The sequence below is a fragment of the Macaca nemestrina genome, chromosome 4 (genome assembly GCF_043159975.1).
Source record: "Macaca nemestrina isolate mMacNem1 chromosome 4, mMacNem.hap1, whole genome shotgun sequence".
NCBI lineage: Eukaryota > Metazoa > Chordata > Mammalia > Primates > Cercopithecidae > Macaca > Macaca nemestrina.
The window spans coordinates 117,660,765-117,688,390 of NC_092128.1; the positions used below are offsets into that span (position 1 = coordinate 117,660,765).

Sequence of the window (27,626 nt, forward strand, 5' to 3'; positions counted from 1 at the left end):
AGTGGCCCTGCCCACAAAGAGGTGGTACTGAACTCACATTGCTCTGACCAGGGATCACCGAGTGACCAGGCTTCAGAACAGGCAGAGACTAAAACACCTACTTCACCCAGCTCTGTGCAAATTAAACAAAGGAGACACCTGGAAAGACTGGCCTAAATTATAAGGCACGTGCAAATATCACCTCTACAATTTCAAAAATGGAAAATGCAATCCGTTTGTTAATGCAATCACTAGGCGATTGTGAAGTAGAGTGGTCCCTTGAAGAAGCTCTGGCATCAGATGGACACTGGTTCAAATCTCAGCTCTATCCTGAGTCCACCCTTAGGGTTCTACCAACTGGTGCATTCACCTTGACCTTCAGCTTCCTGGCTATAAAATGAGGGTGTGGGTAGATGGTTCTATGAAAAGGTTGACCTGAGAATTAAACGGCATAGCACAGGGGTGAGTGTCTTTATAGGCCCTGAGTAAACATCAATTTAATTTGGTTTCTGTTTAGATTTCCTGTTACCAGGAAAATTTAACAAATGTAAGACCTGGCAAATCCTTCTTGCTGTTTTCAGAGTGTGAGAAGGAGGTGCTGATAAACAGCTTCTGCTCCGTGAAAATGACAAAGACTACTCCTCCTCCCCACGATGGAGGGTGCTGTATGGCCATCAACCCAGTCCCTCCCACACCTGGCTGGCAGCCAGGACACACACTGCAGGGCCACTCAGCCTGGGGCATGAGCCTACCCACTACGGTCACAGATTTCACACTCCTAAGTCTATATGACTCCCACACCCTTCTCCCTAAATCTGAGTTAAAATAAATTGGCACAATGACATAAAAAAAAAAAGCCCAAGAGTGAGTTGTAAAGCAATTCTTCTAATCTAAATTAAAATGCTGTCAAAAAGGGCTTATTAATCAGTCTGAGGTGGAATCCTTCAGCTAGCTCCCTGCCCTGCCTGCTAAGAACAGTACGTGATTAGAAGGCTCCGTACCAAATGGTAAGGCAGAGGATAGTCCCTCTCCTGTGGGAGGGTATGAATAATCCTATTTTATTAGTAGTAGAAATCTTAAAATAATAATAGATGCATTAAAAACAACAACATTTCCATTACCATTGACTATACACTCCATCTATGTCAGGCCCATTCTGAGCCCTCCAAGCGGGGTCTCATCAAATCCTGACAGCCCAGGTGGTGTTCAACCACCTTCCTATTAATACATGAGAGCACAGCCATGGGACAGAGAGGGTCCAGTCCAGCCCTATCCAGCGTCAAAGACAAGGCTGGACTCCTGCTAAACTTCCTGCTACATACATATGTAGTTTTCTACATCAGAAAATGCCCAACAAATATTAAATGTACAGGAAAAGAATATGAAAGATTATCAGCTTCTGAATCACTCGGTAGCAACACAGATCTTTCTAAAGGTGCAGAGCTCTGGGTAGGCCATCCCAGGAGCTCCACAGACAACCCCCTGCACCTACACCCCCGTGGTCTTCAGTGGGGGCAGGAGAGTCAGCCTCAGGGGGAGGGAAGGAGAAGGGGCCTCTGGAACACACTGTTCCTATCCTGTTTTCTTATAAAGGGCTATCACTTTGCAAAAGGAAGAACTTGAATTTCAGTTGGACAAAGGAGACGGCTGTTTCCCTTTATCCTTAAAGATGGGATCCCCATTCCACCATTTACTCTGTGTGCGTTCCTGGTCATGACATTCAGGCTGTTCAGTTTCCCGGTTTTTACATTTATAAAAGGGAATGCTTCCTATCTTTCAATGGAATGAAAGACACAAAGATGCTTTCCATCTTTGGCTCCAAGTAAGAGCACTCATAACTACTATTAAAGGCTCTTCCCATAGTGAACAGGGCCTGGCATCCGCTCTCTGGGCTCATCTCTTCACTGCCTGCCCTGTTCCTAGCAGTCCACTGCAAGCATGCATCTGCCCTGGGGCTTTGGCTCCTGTCCCTCTCTGCATCTCATCTCCCTCACCTCCTCAACAGGTGCTGCCCTGACCACGCTTTCCTCACTGGGTTTTTATCCAGAGTACATACTTGCATTCAGAAGAACTGCACCTTCAACACACGGGGACTCAGGCTCATTGAGGGCAGGTGGTTTGCTTTATTTTGCTCTCTCTTACATTTCTAGCATTAGAGAACAGCTTCTGACACCAGGTGAGTATTGAGTGAGAGGCTAAAAGTTTGAGCTTTTTCACACATGACAAAATCTGGGGAGCTATTTTGGAAAGATCAGCTGCCTTAGCAGGCAAAACAAACAAGCAAAGAACCACCACCAACCCAAACCAAACACACACACAGCCCACAAGGATCTGAAGGTAGAAGAGCCGTGCAGCCCTTGGCCACCTGCAGCCCAGGTGTCCCCGCTCTCTGGGCCTTTTCCCAGGCAGCACAGCCAGGTCCACCCATTCGTGAGAGGCGGAAACAGGGCGGCCATCGCTACTGACCTGGCTGGTCTCCAACTGACAATGAACACAACTGGAAAAGTAAATGAAGTCACCCAATTTAAGGGTTCTAAATTCCAAAGAAAACAAAAGTCATGACCCTAAAGGTTAGCCCATTTGCCCATGAAGCAGGAAGCATGGACCGGATATCCAGGGGACATTTGAACATTAACTGGACACAATGTGCTCGGAACCAGGGGCACAAATATTAATGAGACAGAGCCCTGGCAAACAGCAGATGCAAGCAAATGGCACCATGCTAACTGTCATTTCCAGTCTCCTTTATCCTCCTGCCACCTGTGAGGTTGGCGTTTCATTGCTCAAACCCACACAGCTCCAAGTGGCAGGGCTGGGTAAATATCTGTCTTCTGACCTCTGTATCGTCTATCTTCTCACCTATGAAACTGTTGCCTCTACACTGGGCGCATAGGAAAGAGCCTCACCTAAACACTTTCTGCCACTGTTATGCTTTCTAAGACTCAATGCAAAAGCTGCAGGACAAGAGCAATAAAAAGAGAATCCTGCCTAGAAATGAAACCTAACAGGGATGTGGAAGCAGGGTCATTGCATGGCTGACTGCCAGTCTTGCCAATGAGAAACCAAACAGGAGCCCACACCCTGCTGTTTGCAGCTCCCAAAGGTGCTGATCCGTCATTAAAGGATACCCTCCTTAACTGATGGCAGAATGCTACTGATAATATGGTTCTGGTTTGGTAAAGTGACGTAGAAAGTAATTTTCTGCACCCAGACCAGAGAAATGACATAGCCAACAAAACTCCCATCTGTGATTCCTGGACATGGGTTGTCGGTGGGGTTCCTGGTGCCCTGATGAACTCCTAGGGGCAGGGAGGGTGAGGAGCCCCTACTAGGTGAGGGAGGCTGCAGGGCTTCAAGTCTCCACTCTGTCTCTGGCACCTGACGTGCTATCAGGGCTGACACTGCTGTAAGGAGGTGGTGGGGTAAGGACAGAATTCTCAAAGGTGGGGTCCTGCCACTCGTCTGCCCCTTCCACCTTTTTATATCCTTAAATAACAGATTTTAACATTTTGCTTCCATCTCAAAGGGAGTATGGGGAAGTCTGAATCAACCCTCATTCTGCAAATTTAGAACCTGATCCCAGAGTGGGAGGAAGTAACTCGCAGGGATTCCATAGCTCTTCAGCTGCGGATGCAGGAGGAGAACCTTTCCACATCTCAGTCCAGGATAAATCATCCCATTCGGTGTCCCCTTTCCCTTGCGTTGCCACCAGACCCAGCCAACAGCACCAAGGACCTCCCCTCCCAAGGGAGCCTGTCCACTGTCTGGCAACGATTTCCTTGTGGCCGGATCTTAGTTCAAAATCCAACAAACATAAATATGGCCCTGAATGACTTCCGCTGCATGACATACCAGTGAAGTTTATCGCCTGGAAAAGGACCAGAAAGAAGAAAATACAGAACAGACATTCTTGTCTCCTTGGAGGACCTGCAGCAACAGACTTCCTCACCCACCCTCCCTGCAGGGAATCCTTCTCTTTCTACCCCAACCCTGGTACTGAAACGTGGCTTTCCCACAAGGAGGCAAGAGAGTAAGAGGCACTCAGAAAGTATTTCAAAAGTCACTCAAAAATGGACAAGACAAAAAAATATATGTGAAAATATCCCTTCCATCCCGGCTGAAAACAGATTAGGCAATGCCCAACTGTGCTCCCCGGCAAGCTAACAATCAGCTGGCCAAAGGGACGGTTGACCTCACACTTCAGCACCCTCCATCATCAATCACTTAGCAACCAAAAATACTCATCACTGATCTGTAATCCACTGAACTGTCCACTGGCCCTGCTTCCAACAGAAAGTTGATTTGAAGCAAAAGAAGGACAAATCTGATAGATTTATGAAGCGATGTAGAACCTTTCCTTTTTCTAGGTACTGATGCTAAGAATCCCGTACTCTACTTTTTGCGACAGGTGTGCTTAAAAAGTAACTTTTCATTTCAAAAGAACTAACAGTATCCTCCCTGAAACTTTTTAGTTTCAAAGGAGAAACTAGAAAATTCTTCTCCATGAAAGTTGGTAAGAGTTGACTAAGCACTGCTATGATTGCTAGTCATAAATGGGGACTTAGAAGCAATATTCAGCCCAGTCCTGATGATGTGCTGCAGCATGGACCAGCCCCCTTGGGGAACAGAGAGGAACAAGAGATGGAAAGGGTGGTGGGCACATTTCATGGCATCTGAATAGACAGATCAACAGAGGCAAGGGAAAGACCGAGTGGCGTGTGAGAAGAAAAGCACCCACTGATGCTGAAGCGGCCACCCTCAGGTGAGCTAGGTGAGGCTGCAGGAATTGGCATCCTCATCACCTGACGAACAGAGAGAATTCTGGAAACACCCTTCTCCTACCACTCAGCTGACCACCTAAAGACAAGGCCACTGTGCAAGCTCCTCCCATGCTCCCAGCACACTGTTAGGCTCTAGGGATCCCACTCGATTCCCAAAGCAATTCTGTGAAGCAGGAAATGGGAAGTTCATTTTACAGAGGAGAAATCAGAGGCTGAGAGAGCCTGCACTAACATTAATGATTTTTTTTACAAGCCTACTGAATAGAACATCTGAAATTTAAACCGACCTCCCGCCAACTCCAATACCCATTATTTCCATCCCTTAAAAATGATAAAATTCTAATCTTAGTCAATCACGTTTATATTTTACAGATATCTAGATCAAGACACACACACACACACACACACACTCATATACACCTCACTCACTCCTCAGAGACTATCAAGCGATTTGTGCTTTCCTCTCTAACTCCTAATATGATTCATTATCGGAGACAGACCCCTGTGCTGCCACAGCCGCTGTAGTGATGGTCAGTTTTATGTTCTGTTTCTTCAAGCAAGTGCATTTCTATCCTCACAGTGGATCAGGTGCTGCTCCTAGCATGGACTCTTCAGCACCCCCACACGCCCATGGTACCAGCTGCCCCATTGGGGTCAGGAGCCATGGATATGCCAGAGGTCCCACCTGCGCCTGGACCACCACAGGGAACACGTAGCTTCTCCAGACACAGCCAGGAACCGTCCTGTCCCTAGATCGCCCTCAAAGGACTCACTTGGGACCACCCAGCTGAATCAATTCACCATATCCAAACAATCCCAATAAGTGGAGGTTTATTGGAATTGTGTCTGCAGCTGCAAGTGCCCATGGTGAGGCTCTGACAAGCACAGCCCAGGGAAAATACTGAAGACAGAGAGGCTTTGGTTTCAAGAATGAGCACTCGTCTGCAGGCGGTCCCCTGGAGGGGTCTCAAGGACTATGTACGACTCCACGTAGGTGACATTCTGGGGTGGAGACATTGTGTTTGGACACAAATGGGTGTGGTCGGGGCCAGGAGAAGAGTGGAGGCTGCAAAGGGTGCGAGGGATGGTTTGGGCAATAGAAATATCTGTGTCTTGATAGTGGTGGGAGTGTCATGGCATAAGGTTTGTCAAACTCAGACTACTGTATACTAAATAGAGCACATTTTACTGCATGTAAATTGCACCTTGTTTAAAACAAACGTTGTGAGATCAAGACAGAAATGAGACTCACAGCACACTAGGCCCCAACCTGAGGTGACTCCTCTTGATGTCCTCCCTTTCTCCCCTCTTCCTCTTCTTCCCCCTCCTCCCTTTCCTCCTCTTCCCCCTCCTCCCCTTCCTCCTTCTTCCTCTCCCCCTTGCCCTCCTCTCCCTCTTCAAAGGCCTTCCCTCCTCTTCCTAAATTCCATGAGACAAAGGAAACCCTCTCTCCTTGGGATAGCGATCATAGTCCCTTTGCATCTCACTGTCACATAAAGCATCTTTTGACATTTCCAATGGAGTGATTCATGTGCACACCTTCCCTCCCCTTCTAGACATTCTGGCATAACCCAGGCTTGAGTCCTGGCTTCATCATAGCTGTGTGACTTCAGATGAATGAATCACTCAGCCTCTCTGTGCCTCACTTTCCTTGTCTGTAGCAAAGCAACCTGGAGAAGGGTGTGTTTGCTGGTATCAGCTCCCAGGACCACTGGGGTGCAACATGAAAGGCATGGCACACAGCAGGCACTGGGCAAACCCTCCTTTCTGTGCTTTCCCCCTCCCTGGTCAAGTGAAGAATTCCCGGAACTCACATGTGATTCACGTGTGGACCCTCTGGGTGCAAACCTGAGGGACAGAGGAGTGCTCCATGAACATCTAATCAGTGAGTACACAGAAAGCAGGTCCACTGACCTCCCGCCTCGAGAATTACCCTGAAGAATTGTTCTCTAATATAAAGCTATGATAAGAGATGGGTTTTAAAAAACGTATTCAAAAGTTCTGTAAGTCATTTTTTGATACGACTCAAATTGTCCCAGGCACCAATTTTGCTAACCATCCACCCAGTGCGACTTTATGGCCAAGCTGCCTGGCTCAGGCTCTTACCAGCTGTAAAACTGTTTTCCCATCCCATACTTTTTTTGTTTCCTCAGTCACTGACAGCAATGATGGCAAAAGCAGCAGTGATAAGCTAACTGGGCAACTACTGTCTTCCAAGAACTTCACCTATTGCCTCATTTGAGGCTCAAAGCAAACCCAGAAGGGACATGGGTTCTCCTCTGTTGAACCTATGAGGTTAGGGGGCTGCAAGGGACCAGAGCATGTCCAGGTTTCACAGGGGGACGGGTAAGGGTGATCTGGCAGATCGTGTCATGCACGTCCATGGTTCCCATCACTGCATCACATGACCTCCCCTCGCAGAGACAGAACATTTCTCCTGGATTTGCTAAATCAACTGACACATGAGCGATGGGCACCAGCGCTGGACTTGTGAGTTTTCCAGCAGACTATTCAGTTGATGGGTCTGAGGCTGCACAATGTGGAACAGCCAGCGGGGGTTTCAGTGCTGGTGAGGACAGGTGCTGATGGACTGCCTGGATTTCAGGCTCCGGAGTATGGAAGAGTCTATCACCAAGCTAGGACGGCTGAAAACTAGGCTGTGACCCAGAGCACAAGGCAGTGTTGAATGGGGTTAACAATGAGGCAAGGAGCATTCTCGCATCTGAAGCCAGGAGCAGAGGTACGGGTAGCCCTGGCGATGTCCCAAGGGTACCTGCTCCCTGGAGGCCTGGTAGGAGCTGCAGGCACAGAAAGACCTTCCCAGTCAGGAAGCGATGTCTGAGCCAAGAGGTTCCTTCTCAAGGGGTGTTGTGTTATCTTATCCACAGCATATGCAAAAATCACTCTTGTTTTTTCCATGTGGACATTTATAATTAGAGCATGTATAACCTCTCACTAAAACAAGGTTTGCTTTAATTTCATTACAATAGAATTCTGACTCTTTGCTAATTAATACTTTTTGGAGTTTGTATTAAATCATTTTCTACTCCAGAGAAAAATCAAGAGCTAAGAAATGAGGACTACACTTGGGTCTTTGAGAACATTGCTTTTAATCTACTAAATCAGAGACCCTATGACTTTGATATATTTCCTCTTTCTTTTTTTTTTTTTTTTTTTTACAAAAAATAAAAGACGGTAATAAACTCTACTCTGTAGGGACAACTCTTTCTCTCCTTAGGCGGAATAACTCCATTCTAAGGCATTGTTCCCTTGCTACGTCAGTCTCACCTTGAGAGTGAACTCCTTCCCAAGCCCCCAGACCGCAAATCACTGTCTGAGTTGCCAGAAGGGGAGGCGCCCAGCAGGACAGAGGCTGCAGCGCAGCACCGGGACACCTTACTGAGAGTGCCCAAGGGTGCTGGAAAATCCCTCCCTCTGGAGTAAAGCTGAGCTCCTTGCTCACGCTTTCTAAAAACGAGGCCGACTGTAAATTCTTAGAGAAATACAGAGCAAAAAAAAATTAACAAAAGCCAGAACCAGAGCAGAACCTTCCACACAGAAACGCCTGCCCAGCCACAAACCGCCTCTCCGGGAAGGGAAGGCACCCCACTGCAGAGCAGGAGCGACTCGGGAGTTGGGCAAGATTCCAAGGGCTCCCGTGGTCTCCTGGGTGAGGCTCTGGAATGTGGCGATAAAGGAGTGCTAAGCTCCAAGTGGGGCTGTGGCAGGCGAGTCCCGGACGCTGCCAAGGTGCCCCCACAGCCGCACTGACAGCAGGGCAGGCCAGGGTGGCTCCCCGGGCAGACCTCTCACACCAGCACGCTGGTGCAGGCTCAGCATTCAGCAGGCGCCTATCTCAGGCCTCTGACCGGGCAGCCCAGTTCCCTTTTGGGCACTCCTAACTGTGAAAACACTAGGGCCCAAGCCCAGTCCTGTTGGCCTTATCTGAGGTCACCCAAGCCTCCTGGCCACGGAGGCGGCCAGAGAGCTTACAAACGCCATGTCAGACCATCACTGAACTCCTCCCCAAAAAGAAGTCGGTAAGTTAAGACACCTCCAGCTTGCAAACCAATAAAGGCATTCCTGGACAAGTCCTGAGCGACATTCCTTCTTGCCCGGTTAAAGCATCCGTTCTGCTGACTATTCCACTCCATAACACCCTCTCCTCCTGGCTAGCACCAGCTCTTTCCCTCTGGAAGTCTTGGCAAGTTGGTAAATCTCAGCAGGCACACAGCTCAGTTTCACATCTTTGTAGCGTTACAGAAGCCACACACATGCACACATGCACACACAAACGCACCGCACAGGAACACACACACACACACATATGCGTGCACACACAAATGCTCCCTGCTTACCTTCCTTCAAAACAGCCCAGCGGCTCTCTCAGTCTGCACTTCTGAGCCCAGTTTTCCTTGACACAGGCCTTCACAGCAGGATAGTGGCATGCCAGGGGAGGGCAGAGGCACGCCACGTCCCTCCCAGGCACCTGGCCTCCCACTAGTGTAGAAGGTAAAAGATCTCCTTGGCTATGCAGGGACTTTGATTCCGCCAAAAAGGCCAGGGCAATGTAAACACAAGGGTGGGGTTTGGTGCACTCAGGTTGAGTGAAATTTGAACTCCGGAGGCTGAGGAGGTGGAGAAAGGAGCTCCTCCTGGGAATCCCTCACCAGGCTTCTGCGTTCACTCCTGAGCATTCTGAACTGACGTCCAGGAGCCAGCACCAACCCACGCGGCTTACAAAGCACAGTTTCAGCCTCCTTTTGCTTTCTTCAAAGTAACCAGGCGGAAAATCTTTGCCACACATGTTCCATCTCCTGGGAGTTGTCTCTCTGTCTTTTGTGCGGGATGTGGCTAAGAGTACAGCGTGAGTGTTCATTGCACACAGCATATTTTGTGTGGTTAGCCCAGAGCTCTACGTTCTGTGTACAGTGTAGCAGATCCTTTTCATCTCAGGCTTCATTACATTCAACATAGGTGGGCTTCAGCCAGTGGCTTACTCTTTGCTTTGGCTCAACATGGGCCACAATATCAACCACACACGTTTTTTACTCTTTAACTGAACAGAATATGACACAGCAAACAAGCAAAAGCCCATTCTGATGCCTTCAGGTTCCCAAAGCACAATGGAAACCCTTTTAAAAATCACCAGTCAACCATCCAGGGGAGACAGGACATACCTGGGCTGAAAGCACAGGCAGAGGGTAATGAGTCTTCAATAAATCACCCGAGATGGCCACATTGGCATATGTCACTTACAGGAGGTTAAGACAAAACTCAGCGCACCCTTGAAAGAAAAAATCTCTTTTAGGATGAGACATAATGCACTTATTGTGCAAGAAGTTCTATTAAATTTGGTATTCTTTAAAGGGTATTGGCTAACCCACCTTCCTATCAAGAGTACCGAAATTATTGTTACAATTCTGCAAATGGCATGATCGCTGCAATAAAGGCAGTGACTAACTTATCACAAAATAGTTTGCTTTAAAGAATACACATCAAAAGAAAAGAGATTAGGAGCAGTGAATATAATGCAATGAATGTCCGTGTCTCCAAACTGTAGCTAACTGTATGTCTAGATATGGCCAGGGGGTCCCAACCTCCTACAGGATGCAAATTTTAAAATCAGACCATTGCATCATAAAACGTTGCAAGAAAAGCAACAGCCAAGGTACCTTTATCCATTTCTAATAGAAAGAGGCAGCAGGATTAGTTATATGTTCAAAAGGAGTGTTTCCTTTCATGTTGTTCTGGGTTGGGTTTGATTTGGGTGGGGTTGGGGTTTTTGTTGTTTTGTTTTTCGGTGGCTGAGGGCGAATTTTCTTCATGTGGATAACAGCTTTGTAAACGGGCTGCCATAAGCCTTTGTGAATATATGGCAACGGGCACCCACTGGTCTTCAGATCTTGTTTATGTAGCTGGCGGCCACTGAGCAGGCAGGCTCAGAACGCTCTCATTTTCTACACGTTCCCTGCTAATGGGTCTTGATTACATGGAGCCTGTTCAGGCTGTTAGTATTAACTTCTCTTGAAACAAGGAGGTCTTTTGAAGCTTTGCTGATGTTTGGCCAGAGGCAGTTCTGTGGCTCAGAGTGTTTTGAAAGGCCCCAAGCCTTTTCACCCTGAAGGGTTGTAATTTTGTGCAGCAGGCTGGCCAGTCAACCCTTAGTATATGCGGCGGATTGGTTCCAAGACACCAGCACCCCCCAGTCCCCCACCACCCCCCGTGAGTATACCAAATCTGTACATACTCAAATCCTGCAGTCAGCCTCGAGGAACCTGAGTATAGGAAAAGTGGGCTTTCCATATACACAGGCTTCTCATCCTAAATAGACTGTATTTTCAATCTGTGTGTTGCCTGAAAAAAATCTGCACATAAGCGGACTCACACAGTTCAATTATCGTTCAAGGGACGACTGTGTAGCTAATGAAGAAAAGACTTGTTGAGTTTCCCGAATATCTCTGAAAATAGCAAGTGGGACAGGAGGTTGGCAGTATGTTTAGTGCCACTCCTATTCGGGACTCCCTAAAGGCAGCAGAAAATTCCAGAATGGGAAGCCAATTAGAAGGATGAGAAAAGACGTGGAAATTTCAAAAAGTAGTGGGAAAGATCAGAGGTATAAGACTCTCCTAAGGCCAAAACACAGACAAGAATGTTCACAGGCAGCATTATTCATACTAGACAAAAAGTGTTAAGAGCCCAAATGCACACCAGCCAACAAATGAATAGGCAGAGTGTGATGTGCCCACACAGTGACACACCACAGCCATTAAAGGATGCAGTGCAACAAGAATGAAGCTGGAACACTTAGGCTGAGTGAAAGAAGTGAATCACAGAAGGCCACTCATTGCACGACTCCAAGGAGTGAGACGTCTGGAATAGGGAAACACAGAGAGAAGGAAAGTAGCTTCACGGTTGCCAGGGGCTGAGGAAAGGAGGAACTGGGAATGACTGCTCATTGAGTACAGGGCTTCTTTTGGGGTGATGAAGATGTTCTGGAATTAGATAATGGCAACAGTTCCACAACCTTGTGAACGTACTAAAAATCAATGCCTTGTATACTTTAAAATGATTAGAATGGTAAATTTATGTGCCGTGAATCTGATCTCAATACATAAAAAATAAGAATATTCTCAGGCTAGAAACCACATGGTAACAAGGGCATATTTAGCAAGGGCAACCAGCCTGAGGCTCCCACGTGCACTCAGGTTTAATGCAAAGCATCTGGGGACAGAGGCAGGCTCTGACCTCGGGTAGACAGGGGATTTCTGCAACAGAGTCTGCAGCATACAACATTCAAGGAGAGAGAAGACACTCTCTTCTGTGCGCTGGTTACCGGAATGAAACCAACGCTGTGATCAGACCATCCTCTAGTGCAGGGTTCCAGGACAAAAGAAAGCCGCCCACCTACACAGATCAGGGTATGGCTTCTGAGGAGGCCATTACCTGGACTGCAGGTCAGTAGCTGATGTGCAGGGCCTCCCGTGAAGTTCCTCCTCATGAGGAGAGACACATGAAAGTGACATCTAAATTCGCATAGCTCCTGGTAGAAAGTTCTGATTTGAAAACATGATACCACCAACTTTCAACAAATGGAGGTCCCTCCAGCCCCTGACCGCCCTTTCTCCCCACTGTCTCCACCGTTTGCTCCTTTCTGAACTTTCTTTCCAAGGACACGTCCTCCTGAGCTGACATCCCTACCTGTCCACTACACTGAGTCTGTGCAATCCCTTCTCCAATGTCAGTCCCCTCCCCGTCCACCTGGGCAGACAGGCCCGTTCCAGGGGCTCTCTGGAGGGGCAGCTGTGTGCCCAGAGGCCAGGAAGGGGCAGCCTGTGCCTCCTGCACTCCACTTCAGAACACTTTCACCCAAAACTCATTTCTCTCTGGAAACTGGTACCCCTGGCTACAGTGTTCTCCAGCCCTGTGGGCTGCCACTGCCCCTCACTTCCCAGCCCATCCCCCACACGTCCATGCCTCCCTGGGTCTCAGCTCAAACACTCTCATCACAGGCATTTCTGTGGTTTCTCCTGGGAAACCATCAACATTTTATTGGGACCCTCGCCTTGACTCTTTGGACTTTAGAGAACTTTCTTTGGTTTCACTTTAGAATTTCTCATGACATACCCTCAACTTCCTCCAAACTTCGAAAGCCCTGAACTTTTCAGGAGTGGCAGCCAGGCCTCTCCTTTCTCTAGCAGCCTCTACAGCTCCCTGGCTCCTGCTCTTCTCTGCATGTATCCAGTCCTTCCCTCAGCACAGTGGAGTCGGAAGCCAATGTATGTTTAACTCCAGCACCAAATTTAAGACATCAAGGGCAACACAGATCCACGGTACTTCCTCTCCTAGCCCATCTAGACCCACAAGGCCTGCTGTCTCCCTCACCTGTGGCCCATGTCCATGCCCTTGCTGATGTGCATGCCTCTGAAAGCAGCTCTACCAGTGTGGCGTCCACACATTACTGAGCACCGCCCACCCCAGCAACCACCTGTTTCCAGGGGAAGCTCCTCCAAGCTGTCCCAGCTTTCAATACCTCCACTCCCCAGACTGTTGTCCACTCCCAGCAGACAACCTCACCTGCCTTGCACAGGTCAAGTGATGCCACAGCCAGTGAACTCACTCCTAGTCGGCTCTCTACCCTTCTCTGCATCTTGGCTCCTGCACTGGGCACCCTGCCTTGGACACACTCATGGTGCTCTCAGCCTCCTGCCTCTGTGAATCCAGTCCCTGCCTGCACTGAGCTTGGCACATCGGCAGAAGGAGATTCACAGCCGGCGACCAAGTCCCCACTCCTGGCTTCACCAACTAGCCCTCTGACCCCTCCGAGTGTGGTAAGGATTAAATACGTTAATGCAAGCTGCATGCTCGGAAGGTTATGCGGCTCGTGAGCAGGACTCAGCAAGGGTGAGCTCTGATAACAACAACCATTAGCCATTCCAGCCCTGTCCCGGCCTCTGCACGGAGCTGTGCCGTCCAATTCAGCTCTGTATCTGCAGCACCCAGCACTGCCCGTGCTCAGTGAGGCAGGGAGGGGATGGAAACTGCATCCTGGGTCCTACAGAGCCTGCCTGGCAAGCACACGCGGCCTCTGGTTCTCTTTGATGAGCTTCCCAGAGGTTGACCACTCTGCCTTCACTCCCCAGGTGACCTACCCGAATCCTCGGACTTAGCGATTAACAAGAGAGCAATATCTTACATGTACAGGAATAAAGAATGAACCCCCAATACTACGAGAAAGATGGTTTCCTCGCAGCCTCTGCCCACCCTCGGGAAAGCACCCAGAATGCCCATCACTCAGTGGCTCCCCTGCTGCTTTTCCTTCTGCCTCATCCTAATCAGGGGCCCAGCAGCATCCCGGACTCACTGCTACGAGTTCAGGGGCAATGTACGGCTACAGCTGCCACCAAAGGACAGCTGCTGAGATCTTGGCATAATTCCCACAATCAATCAACACCAAATCTTGCTATTGCTCTAACCATTTGGCCTAATTTCAGTAAGAATATATCCCAGGTCACAAATTAGCTCACATTCACACTGACAAAAATAAATACTATTGAATTTTCATAGTATAATTTTCCATAGACTGTCACCACCATGAATCCCAAATTAATTCAACTTTCCATGGTGAAGTCTGAAAGACCACGATGCCAGAGGGTGTATTTTCCTTGTTAAGAAATCATCACTATGCACTTGCAAAGAAACACTAAACACATCTCTGGCTCTTGGTATGTGGCAAAAAACTTCCTGGGGACAGTTGTACACTCCTCCTGGGCCCTATCCACTGGAGGGGGTCCCCCCACATCCACAACAGGCAAGACACACACAGGACACTTGCTGGGGACTCCCTCCTCCTGCCCACAGAAACCTGTTTTCTCAGCTCCTGGGGTCCATGACTTTCCCTGCACTTCGCAACAGTCTCTTGGGTCCTAGGGATTTAAATCTGGGCTCCCAATTCCAGCCAGAGCAACTGTCACTGGGTGTCCACCCTCGACAGGCCTTGACTTTGGCCCCCTCTTTGTGACATGCTCTTATCACACCCCTGGCTCACACAGCAAAGTGGTCACCGTCTCCTACCCTGGTCCGTGGACCTCCATGCCAGGTCTCCCCAGCGGAGAGCAAGGCTCTAGGTATATGGCTGTGCTGAGGCAACAAGCCAGGCGGTCTCAGCTTTGCTCAGCCTGGCGTGCATCCCAGTCCAGCACAGTGTCCACAGGGGGAAAGGAGTGCTGTGGAAACCAGCTTTCATCCACAAAGTAGGTCAGATTGCTCCTATCAGCAAGATAAACTGAGCACGTCTGAAGATCCCTTAAAGCTTGCTTTTCTTACATAAAAGCACAAGCTGCCATTATATCAACCCTGTTTTTCAAGAAATAGGTGGATGTTTTACATAAAATATCCCCTGCAATCTGTGCTATGTTAAAAAATTTATGTGGGGAACACACCCACTCGTCTCTGACACCTATACCTTCTACCTCACATGCCCTGCGCCCCACGGCATCTTCGATAACAGTAACAGAATACAACAACGGCATCCCCTCTGTCCTTGGACCTACAGAGAGAATAAGAGACAATTTACATGCAACTGAATGCGTGTTTAACATCAAGTATCTTGTTTGTCAACATTTAAACACAATTTTAACTATCTAAAGTCCCAGAATTAACCGTATAGGGCCAGGGTGCCCAACTTTCAATAGCAGAACTTGATCTTCAAACAAATCTTTATGCAGAAACCAAACATGAAAAACAGAAAAAGATCAAGATGGGACTGGGGCTGTGGAGGGTTCTGGCAGAAGTGGATGGAGAGAGGCTGGGGCTGCTCCTTAACAACCAACTTGGAATCCTGGGGCCACAGGCATGGAGTTTGAAAGTTGCTGACCCCAAGAGTGTTGTTACTCGTAAGGTCAATGCCAGTACCAAGAACATCGCCATAAAAGGCAGGAGAATCATTTGCTTAAAGGGAGCATGCATGTGGATGGTGGTCTCCTAGCCCAGATGGCTGAATGGGGCCAGAGACGCAGGCCATGAGGGTGCACCTCCGTGTAAGGGTCCCTGTCCCCATAAGGACAAAGGACCCAAGTCAAAGAGATTGTCCCAGTTGCCCCTTTTGTATGAACACCTCCCTTTCCCCCTAAGTCATCCATAACCTTTCCCTCCCCTAGGAAGCCCTGGCAGCTGTCTTGCAGCACTTTCCAAAGAAAGGAGTAGATGAGACAGTCTTGCATGTGTAATCTAAAAGGCCTCCCCAGACATTCCTTTAAGCCTGAAAGAGAAGAGCCAGAGCACACACAAGTCCAATTCTTCCAGCCAAGGGTTGAGGAAGATGATGAGGATGACCCTGTGGGCCAGGCACACAGAAGGGTGTGCATGTGAGGAAGAGACTCTGCTTTTCTTCAGTCCCAGCCTCGTTCTCTCTCACATTTTGGTTCTGTTTATCAAATACTTAAAGTCAGCAGGTGCTCTCTTTCCCTGACTTGGCACAAGTGCAATTGCAGGCTCTTACAGAGAGGCAAAATGAAGTTGCAGCCCTGCCTCTTTCAGGCAATGGAGAGAAAGGTTCTGCCCAAGGAAGACACAGATGAAAACTCAGCAGGTTTGACTGAGTGCCATTCAGGCTCCCTACTCACACCAGGAGATGGGCAGAAGACCACATCTGGGAAGAGGGGCTTGACTGAGATGTGACTTGGAAAGGAGTGGCAGCAAGGGCCTTGTAAGAAGAATAAGGACCAAACCCTCACTACACCAGGGTCTACACACACACTGCTGCTCACGCTGGGTGTGGGAAGCTTGGTGCTCAGGGTCCCAGGGAGACTGTAGGGATGGAGCCCTCTTCCAGATTCACGTCTCAGGGAATCCGCCGGCAGAAGAACAGTCAAGGTTGTAGTCCCCATAGGTGGGAATTAGAGTCCAAAGATCTGCAGCTTTGGGGAAGGAATGCAGGGCAGGGGCATGAATCATTGCATGCATGTTGGTTAAGTGGGCAGGGTCACCAAAGAGCGGTGGAGATACTGACCACAAATAGCAGAGGAAAGTGAAAAAAGATTAAGAAGCACAGCTCCACTGGACTCTAAGAAGACACAGTAGGCCAGGCACGGTGGCTCACACCTGTAATCCCAACACTTTGGGAGGCCCAGGTGGGCAGATCACCTCAGGTCAGGAGATCAAGACCAGCCTGGCCAACATAGTGAAAACTCCATCTCTACTAAAAATAGAAAAATTAGCTGGGCATGGTGCAGGCACCTGTAGTCCCAGCTACTCGGGAGGCTGAGGCAGGGAGAACTGCTTGAACCCGGGAGGTGGAGGTTGCAGTGAGCCAAGATTGGGCCGCTGTACTCCAGACTGGGTGACAGAGTGAGACTCCCTCTCAAAGAAAGAAAAAAAAAAAAAAAGAAGAAGAAGACACAGTAACTGCAGTAATACAAACAAACCGTCCACCTTCTAGACCCCTGTCTGCATGCACAGGACACCTCGTCCAGTGGGATATTGGGTGTACCCTTCCTTCCAGGAAGCAGAGGAGGCCCAAGGTTTATGTGCTGACTGGGGGTTGGAAGGACCCTGAGGACCCAGGACGAATCCAGCCAACTCTCAGCACCTCTTTCACTGTCCCAGGGGGTGACACTACTTAACTCTTAAGGCCACTCTTGTGGGCTGATTTCTGCAAACTTGACAGGACAATATACAACTTGAGCCAATTCCTCTGATTCCTGTCAGATTTGAAAAGTAATGAGCACTTAATGAGATGGTGGCTCAGGGCCTGGAACAACTCTTTTCACTGCCCCCAATGCCACCCTCACTCTTCTGATGGAGTGCATCAATTTTTTGAAAGTAACCCCCACACAACTTGATCCTGGTTGTAACAAAGGGTAGGCTTCTCACACTTCAGACAGGAGGAAGCCGGCGCCCCCAGGCCACTCTCTCAGGTGACATTCAGGAGGACTTGCTGTTTGGTCTGTGATCACGCCTGCAAGGAGGTCCTTTGGTGTTTGTGGGTTGGAGGCTTGCAGCCTCAATTCATAAACAAAGGATGCAGAGGGAGGAAATCTCAGGCTCAGAACAGGACTACAGGCCCATCTGGCCCGTTTCTGTCTCAAACAACTTCAGTTGCCTGATGAGAGCTGCTTTTCACTGGAGCTATCTAAACAAGCAATGCTTAGAAAAGCCTGGTTTGGGGGCAAGACCTAAAGAAATATTCTTCTGCCTGGTGGAGAGTCAAATCTCACAGGGTGGCTGAACACCATGCAAAGCGCCCTGGAGCAGCTCTGGATGTTAGGGGGCAGCACCCCATCTGGCCAACAAGAACCCAGGCTGCAGACACAAGGCACCGTGTGTACCTAAGCACTCAGCAAAGAGCAGAGCCAGGACTGAAGGATCTGTCAGGTGCCATCGGCCCCCTCCTCCACTAAGTTGTCAAAGCTTACTTCACTTTTCCAAATCTTAAAACCCAACAGCGTCTGGGGAGGAAAGTTTTCAAATCCATTTTCAAAGTGGCAACACTTGATTGGTCTCAGCCTGATCTGGCACTTCTCGGCCAGCTCTGCACACTGCGGCCAGCGCTTCCTGAGCCAACACGTCCTCACAGTAGCCTGTTCCTGGAACTCGGAACAGCTTTCTGAGAACACGGTATGGCCACTTCAGAACTGTCTGATTGCGAAGGTTGTAGACAAATGTGAATCTCCTCAGTCTGCTCCCTCAAGCAGCCCCATGGGAACCCCAAAGCCTGGACTCTGGAAATGTTCATCAAGGTATCCACTTAAAGTGGCAAAGCCCAGGCCTGGCAATGCCATGGCCCTCATCCTGCACACTCTTGCAAGACACAGATGAAAACGCAGCATCGTTTGAGCTGCACTCAAAAAGTCGTAGGTCAAGGCAAGAAACCAAGGACAAGAGTGACAGAGCTGGCCTTCATGTCCAACCCTCAGCCATTCCTGAAGCTTCCCTGCTGCTCAACCCTTCCTCTAAATCTGTTGTAGAGTCTTACTCATCTGTCTCCTAAATACCTGAAAGCCCCTACTCTCCTTCACCAGAGCCACACCCAAGTCCAGGCCTCCGTCAGTTCTTAGCTGGGGAGTCCAGAAGCCCATTCTCTACTCTCCTTCCTCTCCAGACTCTGCCTCCTCCAGGGCGTCCTCCAGTCCCTTTGTTATCTTTCTGTATCCTCCAGTCATGTGGCTCCTGGGATCCTCACTGTCACCCAGCAAAGGAGCCAGGCTCAGGAAAGGAAGCTGAGGTTCCCCGATCTCACGATCCATCACACATAGCACCTGTTACTTCCTCCTGCACACCAGCCAGGCGGAATACACTTCCACCTTGTGAATATGTCCTGCTCACCTATGCCCCATACCCAGGGCTAGGCATACTCTGTCTGCATTCCCTACCTGCAAGGGCTGTCCTCTTCATGAAATCTCCCTGGATTGCACAGGCAAAGTAGTTGATTCTCTTCAATTCTTTCCTAATTCCTGGTATACTCCAATTATGGTACATGGTGCACCCTGTGGCAACAATTGATGTATATCTGTGTCTTCCCAATTAAAGAGTCTGCTCTGTTTCTTCCTGCACCCACCCCAGCATCAGAACCATGGGAATTCCCAAGAAAATATGAGATGCATGAATATGACAAATGGTGTGAACAGTAACAAAAATCTCAGAGTTGGAGGGAGGTATCTTTAGAGTCATCCAATTAAAACAGGCCACTTTACAGACTGGAAAAGTGAAAGAGAATGTGGTTTATGAGAACAAGTGTCCCGATGGGGAGTGTGGCCACTGACACGGATGCTCCAGAGACGTCCAGCGAGGAAAATGAGATGTTCTCCATGGGGCTCAGCAACATGGGGGTCCAGGGCTTTGCAGAGCCTCCCTGAAGAGTGCTGTGGGGAGAATCCTGTCTGGAAGGGCTGAGGCCCAATGGTGGGGAGAAAAAGGAAGTGAGGGCATTTTTCATCTCTTTGAGCCATGGAGAGGAGGGAGTAATGGGATCTGTCTACACACTGCGTTCTTGGTGGTGACATTACAAATCCAGGGACACATATGCTGCTGTGGGCATTCCCTTAGACCATCAGAGCAAGTCTGATCCTGAAAGGGCAGGTGCATCCCACTAGGGTAAGAAATCCCGCCACCCACAGCCCTCTTGTGTGACGAAGAGGTGGGGCACTTGGTGAGACTCAGCCCAGTCTCACTGAGTCTCAAAGAGGAAAGTCAAGGGTATGAGCCCTGTCCTGCACGGTCTCGAGCACAGGACACACTCTGAGCCACAGCTGCCATCGCTGACAATGTACAACGCCAGAAGGCTACCAGGGTCCCTGGCCGGTTCCTAGCTTTTGATTTCTCATTGGATCTGCTCTCTTTATCTCTAAAATGGGCTCACAGGCTCTCTCGAGGATTAAGATACCATAGTGAGGCTTCCGGCAGGCTGGCACACTGTGTACCGCGAGACATTCTTCCCCCCCCTCGGGGACAGCAACCACTCCAGGGAACGCTGACACGACCACCATCCCCCGCGGCCACCACCTGCCAGGACCACAGACCCACGGGGAGACCAGGACCACGTGCTCTTCTCTGTGCTGAAGACAGGGCATTTGTAATCGTTTGCCCACACTGGAAAGGATTCAAGGCTGGCTCCTTTCTGAGCATAGAAGCAGAATGTGCGCTCACACATCAAAGCAGGCACTCCCCTAATGCAGGCCCAGACTGAAGGCAGCTGCGGAGGGCTCCATTCCAGGACAGCAACCACTTCTAGAGAAAAATGTGGCTTAAGTCAACATTTTTTGGGTTTTTTAACCAGGCAAGGGCGGGGATAGAAAAGGCAGAGGCGGGGGTGGAAAAGAGAGTGCCGCAATACATCATTTTCCCAGCTAAAAGAGAATGTTTCAGAGGCTGCCAAACCTTAACTCCTCAAAGCATTGGACAGCTTGGAAGACTAAAGCCCCAGTGGGAATGCGGCTGGGACTCCGCCTTCCACTCGCCAGGCGGTGTCCAGTCCGGGGACCTGAGCCAGGCACTGCTGACCGCAGGGAAGAGCGAAGCCTGCCTGGAGTAAGAGCTCACCAATGCAGCAGACCGGCCTCCACGCCAAAGAGGGGCTGAGGAGGGCTGCAGAGTGGAAAAGAGGAGGGAAATTCAGCAAGGATGAGTTTTCTATCCAAAGGTGACTACTCTTTCTGGGGAACACCTTCTCAAAAGGACCCAAGCCTGGGGATTCTGCAGAGCTTTGGTGGCAGAGGTGGTGGTGGCAGCCTCGTGTCTCGCAGGAGAACTTGGAAACCCTGCAGGAGTGCAGCAATAAGATCAAATGCACTTGGGAAGCCCCTCTAAGGAATCCAGCGTGCTCAGTGAGAAGGACACGGGAAGAAAAGTTTAAAGATGTGCACAGATGCTCAAGGAGGTGGGTTAAGTGAAAAACTCAGGCTATAAAACAATGCACAGACTGATCTTATTAAGAGAAATGACATGGTACTTAGAAATCATGCCGAAAATACACCAGTGACGAGTGCTTCATCTCTAGATGGTAAGATGGGGGTAATTATTCTTTCTTTCTTTTTGATAATTTACATCTTCAAAAAAATATTGATACAAGCTTAAATGTATGTATAATAAAGAAAGAGAAGCATTAAACTCACTCCACTGAATCAGGTACCCCAGACACGCCAGACAGCACGTGGGGATGGAGGGGATTCAGGAGGAGAGGATGCAGATCTGAGGAAAGGCTCTGTGCTTGTCTGTAACTCAGGAGCTGGAATTCTCAGGAATGCTCAGGCAGTGGTTCAAGAGAAGGTTGCTGAGATCCGGTTTTGGGAGAGGACTCAGATTCTGTGTGGTGGGTTCTGGGCTAAGCATCCGGGTAACAGTCCTGAGCTCACTCTGAGTCCTCCCCTGTCCCTCCACCTCCCTGGGGGTGCTCATGGGCTTCAGATATCATTGAGGCTGCAAGGGATGAACCAGGCGCTGGGAGGAGGCTGCACTCTCATCCACTATATCCATGAGGAGTCTGAGCATGACTCTGCCCATAAAGGGGGTCTCTGCTGTTTTATGAAGCCTGGAAGCCCTCAGAGAACATGAACCCCAGAACCCCTTCCACTCCTCTTCTGTAACTGATCCTCTTGATGTCTGCTGGGCAGACATAGCCACTGTCTCATGACAATGAGCACTGACTCCAAGCTCTCAGCTGCTGACCCCTTAGGGAGCCAACAGAAGCGTCTGTGTCCCTGAAGTGGGCACCTGTCACTGTCCGGGCTCCGTACCCATCTCCTCTTCCTCGGGGATGACGCTTGCATTTTCCCCTGGGAAACTGGCCTTCTTCCCTCCATGCGTGCAGCCTGGGTGTGATGCTCTGCCCACCCAGCCCTAGCTCAGCCCACGACCCAAGCAATGCCATGCAGTGTCTGTTTTCCAGGAATATGAACGTAAGTAGAGCGACGCGGGGCTGAGCGCTGGAGCCTGTTATCCTAGTGCTGGTCCCTGCAAAGGGTCCCTGGGGGTGGCCGCCCAGACCACAGAACAGCTTTCAGTGGCACTGTCCCTTTCAAAACCTCCACCAGCTGGATGGCTCTGCTTTTGACTCCATAAGCTCTTCCATGGCCTCCCAAAAAATTCCTTTATTCCCCCCAAATTTCCTGAAGTTGATTTAAAGATCATTTATCAGTGGGAAAAAAAAAACTGACACAATTCCAAGGGTTCAGAGCAGTGCCCACCTTTTGGATACTCGGGACAAGCACCGGGGACCCTGAAAAATGTGCAACAGAAGTAGCAGCAGCAACAGAACAAGTGAGCAGGGCTAGCCCTGGCCCAGGAAAACCCGTGAGACAGCCAGGTAGGATGATTTTCATACAACATGCTTCATTCTTCAACAGCCCCTTAAGTGCCCTGTTTCCTTGGAGCAAGGTCAGTCCGTGGAGAAGCAAAGATTTAAAGTGTAGAAGCATGAACTTTCTGACCCACTCCACTTACTGCACAGGAAAGCCGTGAATCTGGCTGCAAAGTGCACCTGGCTGCCTTGGCGCCCTATCTGACTCCTCGCCCACCTGTCTGGGAACCACGGTCTCCCAGGTATCCTCCCCACTCTGCCCTGTTCTTTCTCAGTTTCTTTCCAGGATTCCTGTGCACCCACTCCCAATTGGCTCCAACCTTTGCATGGCAACGCCAGACCTTCTCTACTCGCCCCTAGACCCAACTCTTGGCGACAGAATCCCAAGTGGATGCCCAGACCATCACCTGCATGGCTCCAGCACCTCCAACCACACAGTCCACAGCAGTCTCCCACCTGCTCACACCACTGGCTCAGAAGATGCTGAATGAAAAATACACCAATGGGAGTTGTGATTTGTCATGTCAAGGCCTTAGATATTTAAAGTTCAAATTGCTTCTCTAATCATTCATTCAAGAAACACGCATTGAGTATCTGCTACGGACTGAATATTTGTGTCCTCTAAGATTCATACGACAAAACTTAATCCCCAGTGTGATGGTATTAGGAGGCAGGACCTCTGGACGGTGCTCAGAGCATGAGGATGGAGCCCCCATAAGTGGGATCGATGTTCTCAGAAAGGAGGCCCCAAGGAGCTCCTTCTCCTCACCAACACGTGGAGACACAAGAGGGCAGGAGTCGGCAACCAGATGACAGCCCTCACCAGAATCCGCCAGGCTGGCTGCCTGATCTTGGACTTCCCAGCTTCTCAAAGTAGGAGAAATACATGTTTGTTGCTTAAGACACCCAGGTTACGGTCATCTGTTAAGGCAGCGTGAATGGGCTGAGAGGGCCTGGAAGTAAAGAAGTATCTCCCTCTGCATCTTCAGGAGACACTGCGGTGGTTGAGAGTGTTTAAGACTGAATTCTGTCTATTTCACCCAGTGATAACGGCAAGTCCTCCACAACGTAATGTAAGGATCTATACACACACGCTCACATACATACTTCCACAGATTCTCTGTAAAGTTTCATGTAACCCCTAAAGGGTGGTGAACACGCAACTGATTTTCTGTCTATATGTTTTCTACATAAAATCAACATGGGTCCTTTATCACCTGTGAGTGACGTGGCCGCAGGCGCCCAGCTTTCAGTTCCCTGGTTGTGACATGGGAAGGATAAAGCCTGCCCTGCAGGCAGGTCACAGGCTCAACTGGGAGCCAGTTTGGGGACAAGAGCGGGGCACCCATGGAGGGGCTAAGCACAGAGCTGCCCTCCAGAGCACGTTCCTCACAGGAGCTGGGGCTCCTCCACACTGTCCACCGGACTTCACTGCTCCCCGCTTGCAGCATCAGCACAGAGACCACCCACCGGTGTTTTAGAACCCCTGCCTCCCTCATGGTCAATAACCCTCCAGGCTCACCCCTCCCTCGGCAAGCAAGGAACCTCCCAGCATCACGAGAATGTCCTTTTCACAACTTGCTTCCTGGTCTCCAGGAGACTCGGCACAGTCGCTGATTCATCGCCTCACAATAGAGCCCTGCTCGCTGGCTCCCATGCAGCAAGGGACCTCTCTAGTCAAATCCACTCGCCTCAGTATGGAATTTAGGATGCTGAGTCAGCTGTCCTCAGAGTCCCCACCCAGCTCTCCAAATTAGCCCCCTTCCCCATCTTGCCTTGCACTGATTATTTACACACTTCACCAACCACCGCTTTACCCTTCTCTCCTCCAGTGGAAAACATCACCGTGTGATGGACAGAATATAGCTACGCAGATGGGAAGAGACTAACTGGAAAAAGAGCTCTGTGATCAAAAGTTTAATAACTGTTGTTTGATAAATCTCATGGCTTTAAGATTCCAGTGTGTACTGTGATCTTTTGAGAGACAATGTATCGTTTTCCAAGAGTTTTCAGCTATATTTCTTTTAATGTGCTGGTTATCTGGAAGGACTGATGTGTTGAATAATTCACACCAGCAAAGAACACTCTGTTTACTTTAGAGGCCAGAGCCAGGCTCTCCCTGTCCACAACAACTTGCCCACTAGCCCCAGATTTCATCTGTGTTTTAATGCCCTTACCATCAATAATCCATCTGTGGGTCTTGACCTCTGGTACAGGTGTATTTGGGTTGCAACAATTCCTTGAGTTGAAATTCCATCCCACAAGGCCTATGAAGGAGCAAGCTTCTCCCCAGAAGAACAGAGAGGAGCCGTGTGCTGCCCTGGGACACACAATTGGTGTCCTCTCTCACTGACCACAGACACCACCTTCCTGGAGTCATGGGAAGCTCCGTGACCCACAAAGATGGGGCGCTACTGCGGTTCTTTCCACAACACTTGCTTTTAGCTATTTCACATCTGGATGTAATTAATCTAACAAAAAGTGTTTTAATTTCTTTCCCAAAGCAAGTCTGATTCTCAGTCAGTGGTTGAAAAAGACAAGAGATCAGCATGACGTGCCAGGAAAAGCCTCAATTCCCCTCCTTTGAAATCAGCCTCCAGTTGTGTCTTGCGGAGATTCCAGCACACAGCTGCCTCTTCCTTCCTTTCCTCCTTCACGCTTCTAGCTGTGACCCAATGTGCATATTCCACAAGTGAACATAGGACATGTTTGGATGAGATTGTCTCGTGAAAACGAGATTTAAATGATACAGTCATAAATCAGGAACACTAGACCAACAAGCAAACAGAAATTAAAACAAGATGTCTGTTGCATGTGGGGCCGTACAACAGTAGCTAGTTTGGCTGTGGTCAGCGCTTGGCATCCCCACATGCAAACAGGAAGGGAGGGGAAGAAGGGGGAACGGTCCCTGGCATTATACATACACATACATACAAGTTCAGGCCAAGAAGCTCCTGGATATAACTTCACTGACAGCTCATCCACCCATTACAGCTTCACAAAAAGCCCTGACCCAAACTCACCATGCCTTATTCTCATGAAGACCCTCAAAACTCACAACTGTGTCACACAAAGGTGTGATTCTGGATCTCTGAGAAAAGAGAGGGATTTTCCTCTTCTGAGCGGACTGCAAAATACTTCAGATCTTTGAATGGGCTGTCTTCCCTGTGCCCTTCTCCTCCATAACTGCACACAAGATGACCACACGCACCTTCTCCGTCTGCACTGAGGTTCTCGTACGAGTCCCAGCGTATCAGTGGGTCTGCCGTGTTGTAGTCCACAATCACGCCGTGGTCGTTGTACAAGTGTTCGGACCCTGCACAGGGCACAGGCAGCAACATTAGTCCTAGTGAAACCCATCACCTCCGTCCACCTGACTCCACCACAAGGGCAGGTGAGCAGCCTGACTTGAGCAGGAGAGAGAAGCCTCTCCATTCTCCACCCTCCCGCCAGGAGCCACGACACTAATCAGAGAATGTGGAGGGTTTTCCACAAATAGAACCGTAGTTAAAACCACTAGGGGGAAGGGGGAAGTCAGCACTGCTCTTTCGTCCACTGTGTACCAGGCTTGGACACGTCTGCAAAACAGGAGTCTTCCGACCACCTCACTGATGAGGACACAGAGGCCCGGTAAGCTGTCTCTGAGCCTCAGAGCCCACAGATTTGAATTCAGGCTCCAGGCTCCTAGATCCACACTCCTCCCTTCAAGTCTTTCTAAGAATACCAAGGGGATTTTTAACACACAAGCCATGTTATTTAAAGGTTTTTGCCTAAATCGATGACAATGAACACAGAAAAAGCATGAATATTTCCACAGCTATTAAAAAGGGAAACAAAACTCCCATGCATGTGGATCTTGGTGATGGATCTGGACAATTCACCTTGATGATAAAGGGACTGGTTTCTTTTGAAATATATTTTTTAGGGAATAAATTTGTTTTGCATATAATATTGGCAGCCTACTGTACTTCTAATTCTCTTTTTAAAATGCTGGTTACTTTGGGGACAATGATGAAATCATGATGGAAATTTAAAAATTCCTTGAAACGAATGATAATAGTGACACAAGTTACCAAAACCTCTGGGATACAGCAAAGCCAGTGCTAAGAGGAAAGTTTATAGCATTAAATGCCTACATCAAAAAGTCTGAAAGATCACATATTGACAACCTAATGTCAAGCCTCAAGGAACTAGAGAAGCAAGAATAAACGAAACTCAAAGCTAGTAGAAGAAAATAAAAAAACAAAAATCAGTGCAGAACTAAATGAAATTGAAACAAAATACAAAAGATCAATGAAACAAAAAGCTGGTTTTTTGAAAAGATAAACAAAACTGATAGACCATTAGCTAGATTAACCAAGAAGAGAGAAGATTCAATAAATTCAATTAGAAATGAAACTGGAAAGATTACAACCAGCATGAAAGATCATTCAAGACTATTATGAGCACCTTTATGTATATAAACTAGAAAATTGAGAGACTAGTGGTCAATTCCTAGACACAGACAACCCTCCTCGATTAAATCAGGAAGAAATAGAAACCCTGAACAGACTAATAACAAGCAGTGAAAATGAATCAATAATGTTTTTTAATGCCAATAAAAAAGAGCCCAGGGCCAGATGGATTCACAGCTGAATTCTACCATCCATTCAAAGAACTGGTGCCAATCCTACTGAACAATTTCAAAAGACTGAGAAAGAGGAATCATCCCTAACTAACTCATTCTATGAAGCCAGTATCACCCTGATACCAAAGCCAGGAAATAATACAACAACAACAAAAAAGAAAACCACAGACCAACATCCCTGATGAACATAGATGCAAAATCTTCAACAAATATTAGCTAACTGAATCTAACAGCACATTAAAAAGGTAATACACCATGATCAAGTGGATTTCATCCCAGGAAAGCAGGGATGATTTAGAACATATAGAAGTCAATAAATGTGATGCACCACATAAACAGAAATTAAAACAAAAACCATATGTCATTTCAGTAGATACAAAAAAGGCATTCGATAAAATCTAGCATCACTTTATGATAAAAACACTCAACAAACTAGGCGTAGAAG

General features: G+C 48.6%; 1 protein-coding gene across 11 annotated transcripts in view; it reads right to left on the reverse strand.

Moving 5' to 3' along the window:
* The window catches only part of LOC105492346 (tensin 3), a 308,210-nt gene that overhangs the window by 91,416 nt on the left and 189,168 nt on the right, over positions 1-27,626 (reverse strand). For all 11 annotated transcript variants that reach the window (XM_011759351.2, XM_011759360.2, XM_071095157.1 and 8 more), the window contains one exon: positions 25,766-25,870. In XM_011759351.2, coding sequence (XP_011757653.2) covers positions 25,766-25,870 — 105 coding nt within the window. The remainder of the gene's footprint in view (positions 1-25,765; positions 25,871-27,626) is intronic.